Raw genomic sequence first — 20,716 nt, forward strand, 5'->3', positions numbered from 1 at the left:
TGAATAATCTCTCTCCTGGAAGCACAGTTTTTGGGTTATAGCAAAAAGTATTCAGGCTCTAGGCATAGGATTTTTGTACCGACTATAGTTTTATTTCTACAGGTTTATTGAAGGACACGGAAACTGTAGAAATTCTTAAACAGTTGGGGTATACTGCCGCCTTCAGGCGTTTGGAACACTGGCAGTCAAAATATGTTAAGCCAGCTTCTGTATAAAAAAAATTTTTTTTACAGTATGTACAAAAAAACTTTACTTTTTGTTGTCCATTGAGGAACACAAGAATTGTAGAAACTCTTAAAACAGTGATGACATCCGAAAGCAGTACAGCTGAGGGGTTTTGCAGAAGCCAATAAGAGATCCAGCAAAGTGGATCTAAAAAAAAGAGAATCTAACAAGAAAATCAATGCCTGTAAGAAGACAAGGTGGAAAATGGCCAATCAACCTGCAAATTTCCATTACCAAGGGTAGGACACCTAGGAAGGAGCTGGTGCACCAAACCAGGACCGATTATACCACAAAGGGGATTAAGTGCTGCAAGAAGGAGCCTTGTGTCAAACACTAAATGGAGGAACAACAAAGCATCCACTAAAAAGCAGATGAAACTGCACAGCACCTAAAACAGGAGAAAAATAAATTAAACCAACAACTATGGTGGTCCATAAAATAAAAATAGAACAGGAGCAGCTAAAGCTTAGCATACCTAACTACTGACTTCAGGGAAATTAAACTTGGACAAGCAGAACTTTGTCCATGAAAAAGAACAACTGGTCAATATCCATAGGTTAAGTTTATTATTCCTGACTCTTGATTTCAGGGAGAGAAAAGTTCAAGAAAAGATAGGATGTTACCACACAGACAATAGATCTCTAAAAGCGATATCCATGGATGTGAAGGTACTCATAGAATAAAATTAAAATGGAGATAATGGAATAAACCCTCAGCTGTCCAAAACTGAAGGGTGCTAACCTAAATCGTTTCTAAGGTGAAAGTGGAGTGATCAACAACACATGTATAAGAGGACAGGCAGGAATGAGGATTTATTGTAATACAAACTGGAATACAATAAACCTCAGGACCAAAAGGATGAAAATAAACCCTTCTAACAAAACATCCATAGGTGTTTTAAAGGTGTATCAACCACACTGCAAACCTTCCTAACCACCAAGTATATGATTTTATATGACAATGAGGGTCGTATGTGGCCAGAGGTGACCAAGTTACTGAAGATGGGCAGTGGAACTAGACCCCAGACCAGATGAAGCACAGGGTTCTTTTTCAGCTAGGCTGAATAGTAGGGAAAAAAAACATGGTACACATGTGCGTAACACTCCACATAGCATATTATGTCAATGCTCAGTTTTATCAGCCTTTAACATTACCACAGCAAAATGATGGTGGCAGGGATTCTAAAATAAATCCCTTTGATACCAGAAATGAGGTAGCCCCTGGTGCTTCAGCCAGACCAGCTTCACTTACTACAGGAGTCCTGGAAGACTAGGGCCGGGTACACACGAGAGGATTTATCCGCGGAAACGGTCCAGCGGACCGTTTCCGCGGATAAATCCTCTCGAGGATTTCAGCGGATTTGGATCCGATGGAGTGTACTCACCATAGGATCGAAATCCGCGCCGAAATCCCCTCGCGATGACGTGTCGCGCCGTCGCTGCGATGACGCGGCGACGAGCGCGACGCTGTCATATAAGGAATTCCACGCATGCGTCGAATCATTACGACGCATGCGGGGATCCCTTCGGACGGATTGATCCGGTGAGTCTGTACAGACCAGCGGATCAATCCGTTGGGATGGATTCAAGCGGATAGATTTGAAAGCATGTCTTCAAATTTTTATCCGCTTGAAATCCATCCCAGGGGATAAGAATCCGCGGAAACAGATCCGCTGGATTGTACACACCAGGGGATCTATCCGCTGGAGCCGGTCTGCGGATCAATTCCAGCGGATGGATCCTCTCGTGTGTACGGGGCCTGGGTCACACCAGTGGCTGTGCCACAGCTCTGGACCTGGAGATTGCTCTGTGACTAAATTACACTGTACACAAGGGTCTGGAAACCACCAAAATAAAGACCCCAGTGTCCAAAGGTCATATTCCCGACTAGCCATGCAATCTTCAATTCATTAAGGTACGGCCTGAAAAGCTGTTGCTGAAAGTATCTTGATCCAGAACAGCATAACTGAAGTCTTCATTGAAGAAATCAAAGAAGAAAAAGATTTATGTTTTACCAAGTATCTAGCAAAAATCCAGATAGAAATTTAGTAAGAATTTTTTTGTACAGTGCTGAGCAAAAGCTGTCAAACCTTACAGGACACAAGCAAAAAACGGAGGCATGACAATTGGAGGCAGGGTTATACGAAGGCTGCCTTAACTTTTTTTGGACTTGTCAATGTCCCAACTTCCTGGAAGTGGCAGTATAACAAGCTGTTTAAGAATATCTACAATGTCCCTCGATGGTCTCTGTGCTTTCACGAACCATACGCATATTCTCCTATGGCCCTTGCCTGGGAAATCAAACTATACCCATTTATAGTGTCTCTTGCATGTATAGCTCATGGACACTGAATCGCTGTATCTTTCAGACATGGGTAATCTATAAAACGTGTAACTGTTTTTTCTGTCAGAAACATAGATGCAATTTCTTTTCATAGTTAAAGTAGGATAACATAGGAAGGTGTATAAAATTCCCAACCTCGTTTTTTTGACCAACTCTATTTTATGTTTTACAGTTACTCCCCCTCTCCACTATCTAATTTCCAAACAAATATGATTGTATCCATGGTATCAGACAATGGTCACCTCATATTTATGGATAGCGTAGTCAATCAATCCAAGACATCAATTTAATACTAAATCCCAATAACATAACTCACACACCATGAGCTTTATTGATTGCTGAGATTAAAGAAAAGACATCAGCATCTGAATTGCAAGGGGAAAAAGAAGCCCAGTGAAAAATGACAAAAAGACAGATAAAAGATCCCTTAAGAGATACAAGACATATCTACTTTTGCCAGTGTTTTAGCTGTGTATTAAATCTATACATATACTTTAAACATTTTAACCTGTACACATCAGCAATAAATAAGCTATCTAAAAAGCAAAGCTTTAAAATAGGCAAAGATATACAAACAAAAATGTAATTTAAAGGGTAAAGGCTAACAAAAATATGGCTGCATAGTATACAAGAATCTAAAAGGTTTTTGGAATTTGGCTAGCAAATGACGGGTGTCTAATTAAAGAGCAATAGGATCTCTCTTGCACAGAATGGCTTCATTCACCCACTGTGTGGCACCACACTCGGTGCTGACTACTTATGTGTGATTTGAAGCGTCACAACAGACGTCTCTAATATTAATAGGTACATTTACATCAGCCCGGATCTAGTGCGTTATTGCTTGTATCTGAATGACTTGTTTTGTTTAAAAACATAAATATAAATGATTGCTTATCATGACCGCAATGAATTAGTATGGGTACATTTCTGCTTACCTGCACTACTGGAACAGAAGGGATTCTGTGATAGATTACTGGAGCAATCAGACCATAGCATTGAACAACAGCTTGAAGGGCATAGTTGGCATCGCTCAGCAAGGTACTAACATCAAGAGCCACTAACAATCTTTCGCATTCAGCTATCCGACAAAGCTAAAGATAACAAACAGATATTTAGCTCAGCGGAGCAGATATTTTTGTAAAATCTTATACTAAAGGGTTCTGCCAATCTATATGTAAATACTTTTATAAACTATGTTTCCAGCAAATCAATTTGTAATACATATATTTCCCTTTGTGGATTATATAAACTTTGATTTTCCAAATTGCCTGTTGTGGTTGTCTCTTCAAGAGAGTTATTTCAATAATAACCTTCTTATGTGTAGTGAAGAATTACTATGGTTTGCTCTTTGGTTATACTCCATTCACTACCAATTTGGCCAACTGTTTCGCTTCTTAGATTCCATAATCCCCATTACCTCACAACACAAGTTTTGTTTTATTTTTTTACCAGAGAGGTTTGCGGCAATACATTTTTATTTTCTAGTTGGCTGAGCATAATACTCTTCGGTCAATGGAACATTAAGCAGCTGCATAGTCCTGGTATGCTCTACTGATTGCCAAAATGTTGTGAAAACAATATAAAGTGTTATTTGGGGATATCATGGTTACATTGTAAGGAAATATTGGGCAGAAGCGTATTAAAGTGGCGCTATGAGAGCACTTTTATAAAAGGTATTTACAACACATTTGCAGGCAAATGGCATAAATCATTTCATTTTCATCCTAGTGGGGTGCAATTACCCAACTAATCTGATCTCAGTAGGTTCTATTGAATTGCTACCATTTTTTACCATTATTTAATGGAAGTCTTTACACCATTGTTTACAGTTCTAATATTAAAGGGCAAGTCCACCTAACAGTGGCATTTTAATTATAAATGGTAGGTGGCCTGGTGGTAAGTCAGGCCCTTGCTTTTAATATGTCTTGAACACTCCAACAGCAAGGTCTCTCTGCTTCCCTCTCCATACACATGGGGGTCTTGGATGTTCCCTTCCAACTTTGCCAGTCCCAGCATCTCCTGTAATGTTCTCACAGGAACCAAAAGTGGATCTTCACTCTCCTAACCAACATTGATTATTTTTAATCCTTATGCTGCTAGCATTAGTAAATAGATAGGAAAGTATAACATATTTATGTGTTTTAATTTTTTTTTTTTTACATTTCTTTAGTTACTTTCTGGTTTCCTGTTTAGGTAAATGATGTCATACATCCCATAAGTCTTCAGGAGGGGAGAAGAGAAGGAGGGGTTTTCTCAGCTTAGCAGGAAGTTAATGCTACAGTGCCTTGAAACAGTATTTATACCCCTTGAAATTTTCCACATTTTGTCATGTTACAACCAAAAACGTAAATGTATTTTATTGGGATTTTATGTGATAGGCCAACACAAAGTGGCACATAATTGTGAAGTGGAAGGCAAATTATAAATGGTTTTCAATTTTTTTTACACATAGATATGTAAAAAGTGTGGCGTGCATTTGTATTCAGGCCCACTGAGTCAATGTTTTGTGGAAACCACCTTTTGCTGCAATTACAGCTGCAAGTCCTTTTGGGGATGTCTCTTCCAGCTTTGCACATTTAGAGAGTGAGCTTTTTGCCCATTCTTCTTTGCAAAATAGCTCAAAGCTCTGTCAGATTGGATGGAGAGCATCTGCGAACAGCAATTTTCAGCACTTGCCACAGATTCTCAATTGGATTTAGGTCTGGACTTTGACTGGGCCATTTTAAAACATTAATATGCTTTGATCTAAACCATTCATTGTAGCTCTCGCTGTATGTTTAGGGTCGTTGCCCCGCTGGAAAGAGAACCTCTACCCCAGTCTCAGGTCTTTTGCAGGCTCTAACAGGTTTTCTTCTAATATTGCCCTTTATTTGGCTCCATCCATCTTCCCATCAACTCTGACCAACTTCCCTGTCACTGCTGAAGAAAAGCACCCCCCCAACATGATGTTGTCACTCTCCTGTTTCACGGTGGGGATGGTGTGTTCAGGGTGATGTGCAGTGTTAGTTTTCCACCACACATAGCTTTTGCTTTTAGGCCAAAAAGTAAAATTTTGGTCTCATCTGACCAGAGCACCTTCTTTCACATGTCTGCTGTGTCCCCCACATGGCTTCTTGCAAACCACAAAAAGGACTTCTTATGGCTTTCTTTCAACAATGGCTTTCTTCTTGTCACTCTTCTATAAAAGCCAGATTTGTAGAGTGCACGACTAATAGTTGTCCTGTGCACAGATTCTCCCACCTGAGCTGTGGATCTCTGCAGCTCTTTCAGAGTTACCATTGCCTCTTGACTGCTTCTCTGATTAATGCTCTCCTTGCCCATCCCCCTGGAAATTCAGTCTTCAATTTTATTGTTGTCTTATGACCATGATAAAAAGAACACGCAGAGATACGTTCATCATGCATGCCTGGTTTACAGCACCAACATTTAAGTTTTTGGTTGTAACATGACAACATTTGGAAAATTCCAAGGGGTGTGAATACTTTTTCAAGGAACTGTACATAAATCATTTGCTCTTACTCAAGATAGCCATGGCCAGAAATGCTAGGGGGTTGTTTTTCAAAGTGATTTCTCAACAAAATAAAGCATAGGGGCATGAATGGAATGGGGGAGTTTGCTTTGAATAATAAAAATGTATCAAAATAGTGTTTTTGGTTTGTGGTGCTCAGATGCACTAAAGATCCACTTTAAAGTAGAATAGAATTCCAGCTAAAGCTTAGATAGTCTAAAAATGCTCCCTCCTCCCTCCTATACTAACTAAACTTTGTAAAAAAGATGTATATACTTACCTATTTTCAGTCCGCTTCAGTCCTGTCACGTGATCCCCCCGTGTCAGCCAGCGGTGGTAGCAGGGGGTTTGAGAAAGATGCATTACATGACCAGACCAAAGCGGAGAGTGGGGGGTATTTTTAAAACTAGTTGGCCTTCAGCTGAAATTCTACTTTAGGTCTCCGTGAACTTTCAGTAGATTTACCTGAAATTTAAGGACTGATCCTTTACATTCTAAGTAGTCATAAAGAATATGCAATAAAACACTCAAAAGGGCAAAAATCATAGTCTTTGACCGATATTGATAAAACATTTCTGTCTTCCTGCTACATGAGTGGGCATGTAGTCTCTTAAACAGAGTATAAATCAAGCACATTAGGTGCTACAGCCAGGAGGATTGTAGACGGACGTTCAGTCTTTGTACTCCAGCTAGGGAGATGTTTACCATGAGGGGGATCTGCTGACATACAAGACCATATTACTTCTCTATATCAGACTATATATTTTACTGAGAAGACATAGAATCTTCAGGTCCTTTGTGTCCCATACTTGCGACTTCCATATTTGGGACCTCCATGGGGGTTTGTGTGACCCGGTGGTGCTGATGCCCCTTTCATGCCCATCCCACTCGAGTGAAGGCAGGTTGATCTTGTCCATGTTTTTACTCATCTGCATGACTGTGCACTATTCTAAGTGAACCATTGAATGAATACATATCTCCTTACCAATACCCCTGAGGAAAGGTGTTCGAACCAGAAACGTGTTGGGTGCATTGGAGACAACAAAGTATATGTATATTTATTTCCAACATTGTTATACAGTGAAAGGTGTACTTTTTATGTGTCTTTGCACAGACATTATTTTACATGTGTATGTTCATATGTTCCTTTTGTATCAATAAAATAATGCTATTTTAAACAATCCAATATGGTAATCTTGTCGCCCTCAAAATCCCGTTCCCAATTGGGGATACTTTGTTTTTTCCAAATCAAGTATATTGGTAGGTGAACTGATTCAGCTATAGCATTTTGGAGGCAAATGTAAAAACTGGTCACACTACTTACACCTATATAGAGTACAACGCATGCATTAAAGTTGTCCTTTGGAGCATCAAAGTGGTATGGGAGCCAAATTACTGTAGGATTTAAAGGTTGCTTGTTATTCCAGTGCTTCTGGAGGCCTCTACTTCTTATTCAGGGCCATGTTATTCATATGCAGCAAACTGGGTGGAAGGTGTGCTCCTGACTGGGGTTTTGTTATTACTAATCCTTATTTCTGTAGGAGCTGGAAAAGTGATCTTAAAAATGTGTACTTGTGAACATTTTTAATAATATCCTTAAAGTGTGCAGGAAAGATAGTCATACAGGGGCATATTTATAATGGTGAGCAGATTACACAGCCGCTCTCTGTTATACTCCACGATGTACACTGTGGACCCCTTTATAAAATGCAGACCACTGCGCAAACTACTGCTTAATAATTACACCCCATAAAGAAATGGGACATATGGATTAAGTAATGCTTTTAGAATAAAATATATTTGGACTTCTGGTGTCAATGAAATAAGTGTTAGAGAATAAAAGGCCCAGTTTATCTGGATGTATCAGGTTATGGACCTCTAATTTCAGCAACTGTAGCTCCTGATTTTGGTGCCTTAAGCCCTGTACACACGATCAGAATTTCCGATGGAAAAAGTCTGACAGACTTTTTCCATCGTAAATTCCGACCGTGTGTATGCCCCATCAGAGTTATTCCATCGGAACATGTTCTATTTTACTCAGATTCCGAGGTGAATTTGGTCAGACAAAGGTCCGATCGTGTGTACAGGGCATGTTAGACAGAGAGTAATAACTGTGCAACGCAAATGTCATCCTATCTTTCCAAGCATTATTCTTCTGTGCAGGGAATTGTGGGAAGATAATAAAAAGAAAGGTATAGTGCAATTATACTTTCAGTATTTTAAATGCTTTTTATGATTTTTATTACTAAACTAACTGGACTAACAGACTTTTTACATTTCCTGGAGTTCTAAATTCTAAAATCAAGTAAATGTATTTTCTGACATTGCAATATATATTTTTATGTTAAAGTCAATTATGCCCATAACATTATTACTTTGATTTTGACATTAATTATACTATTGTGAGTAAAAATGAATATTTTTTTCAATAATTTTCAAAGGACCCAAGGTCATTTCTGATCTAGTATTAATTATCTTATATTAATTTTAATCTCAGTCATCAATAATATAGCTGTATCACATTCTCTTTCATATATATTTATTAATATTCGGTAAATCAGTACTCATTAATAACAGTTATTAACTCATTACTTACTTGCCCCTTGAGAAGAACACCTCCATCACAAAGCGAGTCACAAAAGAGTGCTCCTTCTTTTATGTTTATTTCACTCACTGTAAAAATACTTCCAAGGAATAGTTGCAGCAGTATGGGAGAAGACTTTGATATGGTATCATTACACAAACTATGGGAAAGCATATGCGTCACATCCACAGGTTAGCATGCTTAAGATTATATAATAAGAATTACAAAAATAACATTTTATTTTAAAAAATAATTATACTAATTGCGTCATGATTATCAAAGCTGATTCGTTTCTAGAGAAGATGAAAGATGTTAGAGATTACCAAAGACTAACATTCTACTTGAGAGTAACAAAGTGCTAATTATACATTTTCCATATACACAGCAGGTCTACGTTGGCCATTATAGTTACCATGGAAACCCTCAATAGCCCCTTCTTTTTTAAATAAGAAATGCATGACAGCGTGGCTAGAAATATCTATGTATTATCTATTATTTCATGCATACTATGTAGAATATATGTTGTTTTCCAAGGAAATATTAATAAAAAAAAATAGTAAAAAAACAAATGCTCATTTCTGTGTGACAATGTTCAGAGCCAGATCCTACGAGGTTACCCTTCGTAGTTTAGGGTGAAGCTGCTCAACCAACAATTATGTATTTGTTTATGGTATCTAGGCATACAAAGTAACATACTGCTAAATATTAACCACTTCAATACCGGGCTTTAAAACCCACCTCCTTCCCGGGCCTATTCTGGCACTTCTTTCCTACATGTACAAATCCTCATTCTTTTGCTAGAAAATTACTCAGAACCCCCAAACATTATATATGTTTTTTTAGCAGACACCCTAGGGAATAAAATGGCGGTCATTGCAACTTTTTATCTTGCACCGTATTTGCGCAATAATTTTTTAAACGGCTTTTTTTTGTAAAAAAAAATGGTTTCATAAATTAAAAAATAACAAAACAGTAACGTTAACCCAATTTTTTGGTAAAATATGAAAGATGATGTTACGCCGAGTAACTAGATACCTAACATGTCACGCTTTAAAATTGCGTACACTCATGGAATGGCGCCAAACTTCGTTACTTTAAAATCTCCATAGGCGACACTTTAAAATTTTTACAGGTTGCCAGTTTAGAGTTACAGAGGAGGTCTAGTGCTAGAATTGTTGCACACGCTCTAACGCACGCGGCGACACCTCACATGTGTGGTTTGAACGACGTTTACATACGTGGGCGGGTCTTGCGTGTGCGTACGCTTCTGAGCGCGAGCTACCGGGGACAGGGGCATTTTAATTTTTTTATTATTATTTTTTTCTTTTTTATTTTACTTATTTCTTTATTTTTTACACTTTTTTTTACACTTTTTTTTTTTCAATCGCTTTTATTCCTATTACAAGGAATGTAAACATCCCTTGTAATAGGAATGTGTGTGACAGGTCCTCTTTAAGGAGAGATGCGGGGTCAATAAGACTCCACATCTCTCCTGCAGGCTGGAAAGAATGAGATCGTGAAAAAAAATTCACAGATCTCATTCAAACTAGCCGCAATTGCGGTTTGTTTACTTACGGGGACCCGGGCGTGACGTCATCACATCGCGCCCGGGCCTCCGACGGTCATAGAGATGACTGGTGACCAGATCGTCACCAGTCTTCTCTATGGCAAACATCCGGCGGACGGCGATCATCTCTCCGGGCCCCCGGTGGGACGGGAGAGCCCGGAGAAGCACCGGATGGCGGCGGGAGGGGGGGGATGTCCCCTCCCGCCGCCTGTAAGAACGATCTAGCGGCGGAACCGCCGCTATGATCGTTCTTACGGTGCGCAGGATCGCCGCCGCTAAAAAATGATATCTCAATGATGCCTCCGGGTGCAGGCATCATTGAGATATCCCCCCCGCAAAGCCCATCACGTCATATGACGTCCACCCAGGATAACAGGTCCCCGTTTTGGACGTCATATGACGGCGTGCGGGTGTCAAGTGGTTAAAGCCACAGCTTCTTCAAACCTTCTCCAGTGCCTAAAACCATTTTCAAATGATATTTATAGATATTCCTTATTACTGAATCATAATGTTTAGGCTTTGCGTACACGGGACTTTTTTACAACCTCTCCTGAACAATTTAACTTAACAGTAACCCACTTTTAAAATTGTCCGTTTTGCAGCGTTTAGCCGCCTTTGCGTTTAGGCGTGTTTTAAAAAAACATATGTATATTTTTTTTAACCACTTAAGGATCGAGCCTGTTTTTCAGACTCTGTGTTTACAAGTTTAAAACAGGTTTTTTTTTTTGCTCGAAAATCACTTAGAACCTCCAAAGAATTATATATATTTTTTTTCTAACACCCTACAGAATAAAATGGCGGTCATTGCAATTCTTTTTGTCACACCGTATTTGCACGGCGGTCTTACAAGCGCAGTTTTTTGGAAAAAATTACACTTTTTTTAATTAAAAAATAAGACAACAGTAAAGTTAGCCCAATTTTTTTTATATTGTGAAAGATAATGTTATGCCGAGTAAAATGATACCCAACATGTCATGCTTCAAAATTGCGCCCGCTCATGGAATGGGGTCAAACTTTTACCCTTAAAAATCTCCATAGGCGACGTTTAAAAAATTATATACCGTATTTATTCGAGTATAACGCGCAAAATTTTATACCCAAAAAAAAAGATCAAAGTTTGGGTGCGCGTTATACTCGAGGACTTTGTCCCCCCACGCCGCTACCGCCGCCGCACACGCCGCTGCTACTGCCGCCGCCGCCACCAACGCCGCTGCAACGTTAATCACGCGGCGCGGGGGAACATTAGACAGCTTTCGTTTGAATAGCGGTTTTCCCTGCCGACCCCCAGGAAGTGGAAGAGACCGGGACCGGAGAACGGGACGGCGATATCGGAACAACGGGGGATCGTAGGCAGGTAAGTGAAAGTTTATTTTGTATAGTTTTACAGCCCGGGCACAGCGGGGGTTAAATACAGGGGGCATGGCTGGACATACAGGGGGCATGGCTGGACATACAGGGGGCATGGCTGGACATACAGGGGGCATGGCTGGACATACAAGGGGCATGGCTGGACATACAAGGGGCATGACTGGACATACAAGGGGCATGGCTGGACATACAAGGGGCATGGCTGGACATACAGGGGGCATGGCTGGACATACAGGGGGCATGGCTGGACATACAGGGGGCATGGCTGGACATAAATGATTTTTGGCAATTACAATGATTTTATACCGATTTTTAATTGAAAATTAGGGGTGCGCGTCATACACGGGTGCGCGTTATACTCGAATAAATACGGTAGGTTGCAACTTTTGAGTTACAGAGGAGGTCTAGAGCTAGAATTATTGCTCTCGCTCTAACAATTGCGGCGATACCTCACTTGTGTGGTTTAAAAACCGGCTTGATATGCGGGCGCTATTCACGTATGCGTTCGCTTCTGCGCGCAAGCTTGTCGGGACGGGGTGCTTTAAAAACATTGTTTTTTTAGTTTTCTTATTTATTTTAATTGATTTTATTTATTTTTACACTGTTTTAAAAAAAAAAAAAATGGGTCATTTTTATTTCTATTACAAGGAATGTAAACATCCCTTGTAATAGAAAAAAGCATGACAGGTCCTCTTAAAGCTTTTTGGAACCCTCCCCCCCCCCGTTGGGGAGGGGGTGCAATTACCTGTACAAAACAGGTATTTGCACCACTTCACTTCCTGGTATAGACTCCGGTCCCTCCGCGTCACCCATCCCCCCCCCCCCCCCGTTGTGTTCTGGGAAACACTAAGCTCCCAGAACACAATGGGGACCAGTGGGAACGGCGCAGCGCGACTCGCGCATGCGCAGTAGGGAAGCGGGCAGTGGAGCCGCAGTGCTTCACTTCCCGATTCCCTCACTGAGGATGGCGGTGGGGAAGCCGAAAGCCGAGCTGCCACTTGGCTTAGCCTGTCGACGGCGCGGGTGACCTGGACAGATATGTGTCCATTGTTTAAAAGTCAGCAGCTGCTGTATTTGTAGCTGCTGGCTTTTTAAAAAAAATTCAGGTGAACCACCGCTTTAAATATGAGATCTGGGGTCAAAAAGACCTCAGATCTCATATTTAGACTAAAATGCAATAAAAAAAATTGTAATTTGAAAAAATGACAACAAAAAAATTTGCCTTTAAGACACATGGGCGGAAGTGACGTACCTCCCTCCATCCGATAACATTGATCTTGCGGCAAATCCGCAGTGGAGACCACCATTATCGTTGCTGCTGCAGCCGTTACCGAGATAATCATCTTTAAAATGATGACGTATATGTACGCGAGTCGGTCCTTAAGTGGCTAAATAGCCAAAAACGAGAAACGTCTGTAAACGAAACGTGGCTAAACATGAGTTACAGCGTTTAGAAGTGTTAGCATGCTAAGAAACATTTGTCCGCTAGAAACCTGTCCGCTAGGCCGGGAAACTGTCCGGTCGGCCCTACACACGACCGAACATGTCCGCGGAAACTGGTCCGACAGACCAGTTTCAGAGGACATGTTCGGTCGTGTATACAAGGCCTTAGACAGAAGCACTTGTAACCTAGTTATTCACATCTTTTTTCCACTGGGGGGGGGAGATTACTATACCATGGGGGCCTTTCATTATTTAAAATGAGAGGGCAGCAAATAAGAATAGATCCACAGATACATTTCTTGTAGCTACTTACCTTGTCTGATGTATATAACCTTCCCTGTTTTGTGATATAGCCAGATCAGTAGATGAAGGCGCTGGTGACAAAACAAAGTAGTTCCATAGCACGGAGCAGGCCCGCTTAGCTACTTTATAGTTGCCAACATGATACGCGCTCTGTACAAATGAAAATAATATTTCATTTCAGAAAACAGATTGAAACTGTATGAAAACCCACAATCGTCTGCACAATTAAACAGCAGCCAGACACGTCTAGGACATTTCTAGAAATAGGATTCTGTTAACATTCAATCTCAAGATGAAAATGCTTACATGTTTCATAAACAATTCTGTTGTGTGGCATATTAGGAATCACAACTAATCTCTCATAACTTGTCAGTGCTTTGTAGAAGTCTTTTGCAGCATTTTGGCAGATATGTGTTATCTCTTGCAACATGACATTGACTTTTTTTACATGTGTAGTTGGCACCTACTAGTCTCTTACAACCCTTTTTGTTCACTTATAGTATTTTACAAAAATACTATATGACTGGTTATGACTTATGCCCACTCAGGCTGAAACGCATCAACATTTCTATGTGGGACCATGTAACCTCTGTCAGAACGTAATAAAGAAGATCTAAAGAGCCATTACACTGTGATGCTGACTTGTTTGGCTATTTTACCAATATCAGTGACATCTGGCTTTTAACATATTCTTCTGAACCCAAGGCTTTCATCAACTGGCTGAAATCGACATGGGGCCAAGTTATAAATATAATTTGATCAATTAAAGATCAGAAATATTTACTGTAAATACCTAAAAAGCAAACACCCAGGGCCGGATTAACATAGGGGCTATTGGAGCTGCAGCTCCAGGCCCCTTCCTCAAGATAGGCCCATTTGGCCGAGAAAAAAAAAAAAAAAAAGGATTGAGATTTGAGGATTGTAGCACGGCGACCAGGGGTCACAGATACCCCACACATATACCAACACATATACCACTAGGACGGCGGAGGAGCCACGAGGTAACGTGCCACCCAAAACAAACCAGCAGCTCCTTTGGGGGTAGTGCTACATTAGGAAGTGGAAGGTATTTGGTACAACACAGACCCTCCCTGGATCAGGACGTTGCTACAAACTGGATAAAAGAGACAGGAGGAAACTGGTCAGAGATGCTACCAAGAGACCTACAGCAACTCTGAAGCAGTTGCAGGAATTTATGACAAAGAGTGGTCATTGTGAGAATGTGACAACTTTATCACACATTCTTTACAAATGTGCTTTGTATGGGAGGGTTGCAAAAAAAGCCACTCCTCAAGAAAGGCCACATGCAGTCACGACTGAACTTTGCCAAAATGCAAATTTAAGACTCTGAGGCCACATGGAGAAAAGGTGTTATGAGCAGATCAGACTAAAAGTGAATTATTTGGCCTCAACACCAAATAGTATGTCTGGCGGAAATCCAATACAGCTCACCATCCAAATAACACCATTCCTACAGTAAAGCATGTAGGTGGTAATATCTTGTTATGGAGGTGTTTCTCTGCAGCAGGGATTGGAGCACTTTTCAGGATAGAAGGAGAAATAGATAGGGCAAAATGCCATCAAACTCTCGAGGAAAATCTGCTGCCATCTGCCAGAAAGATGTCAATGGGATGAAGGTTTACCTTCCAACATGACAATGACCCAAAGCCCACAGCAAAAATGTCCACACGGTGGTTAAAGGAAAAAAGGTGAATGTCCTTGCATGGCCTAGTCAGAGCCCAAAACTGCAGAATAACTTGAAGACTGCTGTCCACAAATGGTCACCATCAAATTTAACTGAACTTGAGCAGTTCTGCAAAGACGAGTGGGCAAATATGACAAAGCCTAGATGTGCAGTTAGTTGAGATGTATTCCAACAGACTAAAGGCAAAAATTAAAGCAAAAGGTGTTTCAACAAAATACTGACACAAGGAGGGTGACCCTTTTTCCAACTCATTGATTCTATTTTTGATTTAGATTTTTATGACATGTTGGTGTTACATCTTTCACGTGTATGTTATAAGTTGCCCTGAGTAAATACAGCTGGATAAAACAAAAACCGTGTCTGGCTATATTTCAGGCTGCTAAGCAACAAAATGTGATTTTAAGAGGGGGATAATTATTTTTTATACCCACTGTATACATAACTAATCTATACTAATGAAACTTACCTGTGCTAGGTAGGCCCATGTGGCAGGCACAGACAGAGGAGGAAAGGCAAGAATTGGTTTAGTGGTTTCTCCAACTGAATCCCCAATGAGACGTCCATCTCTTGAATATGCTGCTACAGCAAAAATGTACCTCTCATTTTTTTTCAGGCCCCTAGCCTCCAATAAATTATTTCCATTTGCTGGAACCTGTGAAAAGATATACAAAGATTAGCAGTAGGAACCTTTAGAAACAGGGCTGAGGAGCGAGCAGGAACAAGAGCCCCCATAGCAAGCGGCTTGTGGCTATTGATGAAAATATTTACATTGAATTTTTGTGCCTGGAGTTGAGCTTCAAGAGAAGGTGAATTTTCCAGGTACATGTGTTACTGTTTTTTGAACATGCCCCTATATATCTGTCAGTCTATTCTGCATCACCTCAATGAATGCAAATGCCTAAAAATGTATTTTGCCTTGTGCATTTTTTTAGAAAATCAGAACAATGGAACATTTTCTACTCATGATTGTAACGCCTCCACTTTGTATAATGTGTTGCTAAATGAGGAAAGATGTGCATAAACATGTAATTTGCACACATTTTGTGCCCTGACTGTCTGGTACTGCAGTTAAATGGCATCAGCTCAACTAATGCCTCGTACACACGGTCGGACTTTTGACCGTACAAAAGTCCGCCGTGACCCCAGGTTCTCTAAGGTCCGTCGGGCTTCCAACAAAACAAGTCTGATGGAGGCTACAAACGGCCAGACTGTCCGAGAAAAAAAGCCAGTCGGACTTTTTTTCTCAGAAAGTCCGGGCGTGTGTATGAGGCATTAAAGTGGAGCTTCAATAAATAAAATAAAAAAATGTTGCCATAGGCACACATGAATTCATATTGGCTGCTGGTTACATTACAAGTATTAGTTTCTTACAGCTCAGAGCAGTGCTCTTCCTCTGGTGCTGCAACTGATAGTTTCGGCTACAGAATACTGCCAGAACCATGTCCTTCACTCTTTCTTTCCTATTTCCTTGTCTATTCACAAAAAGCCTTGTATACTTTTTACAGAATACAAGGCATTCTTTGGATAAGGGGGGAGGAGAGGCAGGTAAAGGATGGCATCTTCCCTTGTCCATTAATAGAATGCCTTGTGTTATGTAAAAAGAATACAAGGCTTTTTGTGACGAAGACGAGGGAGAGCGAACATCATAATCTTTTACTGTATGAATTGTTAGATGCATCCCCGGAGGAGTACTGTGTGGTTCATAGAAACTAGCAGCCAGTCGACAATAGGATAATCGGCGTTGGAGGTAGACTTTTTCACTTGTGCATGTAAAAAAAAAAAAAAGCAGCAAATTGCAAGTCTTAGACCCCTATAACTAAGCCCTGGTGAGCATGGCGAAAGGCGCAAGTGTGGTTTGATTGAGACATCGACGCTGCTCCATACTCTCTGGTTACACGGGCTGGTCAGGAGAGCGGCGTTCCTTTTATTTATGTGCACATTCTGGATAAGTATAATAATACGCCTGCACCCGTTTCTTTGGATAGAAGGAAAAGAATCCTCTTCAGTTTTGTGCGGTGTTTTAAACTTTTACCTAAGTTGCAAGTCTCAGTTATAATGGGAAATGAATCACAGCAAAGTCAAAAGCAGATTACCTCTACTCCTGTCCCAGGAAGATGGTGATCATTTAGCCTTACTTTTAAACTGGGTCCTGTAACACAGCGTCCAAATAGGCAGTACCAAGACACCTGTGTAAAACACAGAAAAGCACAAGAAATAGTATATTAAACCTGATTCATTGCTGCCCATGTTCTATATGGCCACATAGTATATGATCATGATCACCTTAATGTCTGATGTGAAAGGAGCTGGCTTAAACACCATTGAATGTTCTGTTCTGCGAATTAAAATGGGTGGAGGAGGAATGATCAATTTCCCATTTTTAGATTCTGGTTGTTTAACGCAAGATAAAAAGACTGCATTTTCTTCAGCGTCAGCCTGTTGAATCAGTTTCTCTGAATCCTATATATAAAACAAACACAAGTACAAATCAGCAATGTGGTTGATCTACGAAATTTTGCTTAAGCCATCTACTGTTATAGACATACTCTAGCCCCCAACATCTATCGTCCAACCCTCGGTACTTAATTTTTTTTTTCTGTAGTGGTGACTACTACAATGATTTACAGCTTCCTTAGCAATTTCTTAGGTATGAGATATGCATACTTACATAGGTCCAAGCTGGATCAATGTAATAATGCAATAAAAATATTACCTATCATTTAACTTTAAACATATAGGCCCAGATTCTCAAAGGGCTTACGACGGCGCAACGCCATGTACGTCGTCCTAAGTCCTAATCTGGGCCGTCGTATCTATGCGACGGATTCTTGAAATCAGTTACGCATATATATCCATTAGATCCGACAGGCGTAAGGCTCTTACGCCGTCGGATCTTAAATGCAATTTTTTTTTGTCCGCTAGGTGTCGCCTCCGTCGTTTTCCCCGTTGAGTATGCAAATTAGCTAGATACGCAAATTCCCTAACGTACGCGCAGTCGACGCAGTGAAGTTACGTTTACGTTAGATTTGCCCGGCGGAAAGTTGCCCCTGCTATATGAGGGGCAACCAATGTTAAGTATGGCCGTCGTTCCCACGTCGAAATTTAAAAATTGAAGTCGTTTGCGTAAGTCATCCGTGAATGGGGCTGGACGCCATTTTTGTTCACGTTGAAATCAATGACGTCCTTGCAAAGTCATTTGGAGCAATGCACCCTGGGATATTTTACGGACGGCGCATGCGCAGTACGTTCGGCGCGGGAACACGCTTAGTTTAAATACTACACGCCCCCTACCCGCCTAATTTGAATTAGGCGAGCTTGCGCCGGGTGATTTACGATACGCCGCCGCAATTTTACACGCAAGTGCTTTGTGAATAAAGCACTTGCCTGTAAAACTTGCGGCGGCGTAAGGTAAATAAGATACGTTACGCCCGCACAGTTTTGCGCGATTCTACGAGAATCTGGGCCACAGATTTGTAAAGTAGGTACTAGAGGCAGCCATCACTCTTCATTCTGCTCTTCACACTGCTGAGATAAGCAAACCACACAACGCATTGTTTTCAGTTGGTCAGCTGGATTGCAAAACATTTCTGCAGTCTCACCAACATACATAAAGTATGATTATCATAAATGCAAATACATTTACCTCCAAAAGCTTATTAGGAGAACTGTCCAGTCCCTTAGTAAATAGTACTGCCTTTTGCATTAAAAATATGGCTTTGGACAGGTTATTCTTGCTGATAATGTCAATTATCTCCGATTCTGCAAACCAAAAGAAATACAATATATAATTAAAATTCACATGTTTATATCCTTATAGGAATAAGTATCTGTCAAATAATCACTGCATTATTTTACCTGTGTAGAAACTTGTAGGCTCACTGTTTTTTTTCTGGTTGCAGTTTTTAGACAATCTCATCTGTTCACCATCCACTAAAACCAAAAGACATGGGTACATATTACTGTTATTCAACACACCCAAGAAAAAAACTGTACACACAACTGTAAAAAATGCACTATACAAATGTACTAACAAATTGATTATTTGTTACCCGTTAATTACAAATTACATTGTAAAATAAACGTAAAAAACGAATAAGCGTCTCAATCCCAACCATTTTATTTATGGTTGTATCTTGGTGGTTCTTATCTTGAACTACATACAATTATTGTCTATGGTGTATAGATAAGAGAGTGGTAAGGTTTTGGCAGTTTAGCAAAAGACAGCGAGGCAGGACTGACACCATTGAGGCCAGAAAAGTGCTCTTTTTTGTCAACGCTCACAACAGTACATAGTAGCTGTGTGCATTTCTGGTAGGAAAACAGCTCAGGGTCTTTACAGTGATAAAACATAGGGCAGTGTGTATGTATTGCAGAGATGTACTACTTACATTTATTTTTTTTACTCTGAAATACACTTTAGGCTCTGACAGTGCACATTTTTCACTATTAGGTAAAATAAATGTAAATTACAAATGAAATGCATTACCTATTAGTGGAGCACTAGCACTCACAATAGCCAAGTAGGGGGTAATAACCTTAAGGCACAAATGTCTTGCATAGCATTTTTTATTTTTTGGTTTAATACTGCATTTAGGAACGGAAAAGTATGATACATAAGGCTCAATTCACTAAGCGTTAAATAACGACAAATACAATGCGGTAGAATAGCGCTTGCATTAAATCAGTTTTGAAAGTGCAATTCACTAAGTTTTGTGTGGTAAATAACTACTGTGGTAAAGTTTTTATAATGTGGTAATTACCGCATATTTTTGTGCAGTAATTTATCGCATTGAGCTGCTTGCTAAAGCTTCCTTAACCACTTGCTTACTGGGCACTTAAACACCCCTCCTGCCCAGAGCAATTTTCAGCTTTCAGCGCTGTCACACTTTGAATGACAATTACTCAGTCATGCAACACTGTACCCAAATTATTTTTTTGTCCTTTTTTTCCCACAAATAGAGCTTTCTTTTGGTGGTATTTGATCACCTCTGGGTTTTTTATTTTTTGCGCTATTAATGAAAAAAGACCGAAAATTTGGAAAAAAAATGATTTTTTCTTAGTTTCTGTGATAACATTTTGCAAATTATTAATATTTCTTCATAAATTTTGGCCACAATTTATACTGCTACATGTCTTTGATAAAAATAACCCAAAATTTTTGGAAATTATTTGGTCTGTGTGAAAGTTTTAGAGTCTACAAGCTATAGTGCAAATCATAAAAAATTGTCACATCTGATCACACCTGATGTACTGAAGGCCTATCTCATTTCTTGGGACCCTAACAAGCCAGGAAAGTACAAATGCCCCCAAAATAACCCCTTTTTGGAAAGTAGACATTCCAAGGTATTTATTAAGAGGCATGGTGAGTTATTTGAAGTTGTGTTTTTTTCCCACAATTCTTTGCAAAATTAAGATTTTTATTTTTCATTTAAAAAATTTCTCAAAATTGTCATTGTAATAGCTTATTTCTCTCACATGGCATGTGCATACCACAAATGACACCCCAAAATACATTCTGCTACTCCTCCTGAGTAAAACGATACCCCATGTGTGAGACTTTTTCACTGCCTGGCCACATACGGAGGCCCAACATGCAGGAAGCGCCATCAGGGGTTTTAGGAGCATAAATTGCACATCTAACTAGTTGACTACCTATTACACTTTTGAAGG

At 40.1% G+C, this 20,716-nt stretch overlaps 1 protein-coding gene across 1 annotated transcript in view; it reads right to left on the reverse strand.

Annotated features, from left to right (window-relative positions):
- Nucleotides 1-20,716, reverse strand: part of CFAP54 (cilia and flagella associated protein 54) — a 533,435-nt gene that overhangs the window by 336,613 nt on the left and 176,106 nt on the right. The window contains exons 19-26 of the mRNA XM_040344233.1: nucleotides 18,902-18,976; nucleotides 18,690-18,805; nucleotides 17,330-17,506; nucleotides 17,140-17,232; nucleotides 15,513-15,698; nucleotides 13,352-13,491; nucleotides 8,673-8,820; nucleotides 3,504-3,659 (exon numbers count right to left, since the gene is read on the reverse strand). Of these exons, the coding sequence (XP_040200167.1) occupies nucleotides 3,504-3,659; nucleotides 8,673-8,820; nucleotides 13,352-13,491; nucleotides 15,513-15,698; nucleotides 17,140-17,232; nucleotides 17,330-17,506; nucleotides 18,690-18,805; nucleotides 18,902-18,976 (1,091 nt within the window). The remainder of the gene's footprint in view (nucleotides 1-3,503; nucleotides 3,660-8,672; nucleotides 8,821-13,351; nucleotides 13,492-15,512; nucleotides 15,699-17,139; nucleotides 17,233-17,329; nucleotides 17,507-18,689; nucleotides 18,806-18,901; nucleotides 18,977-20,716) is intronic.

Source organism: Rana temporaria, chromosome 3 (assembly GCF_905171775.1).
Source record: "Rana temporaria chromosome 3, aRanTem1.1, whole genome shotgun sequence".
Lineage (NCBI taxonomy): Eukaryota > Metazoa > Chordata > Amphibia > Anura > Ranidae > Rana > Rana temporaria.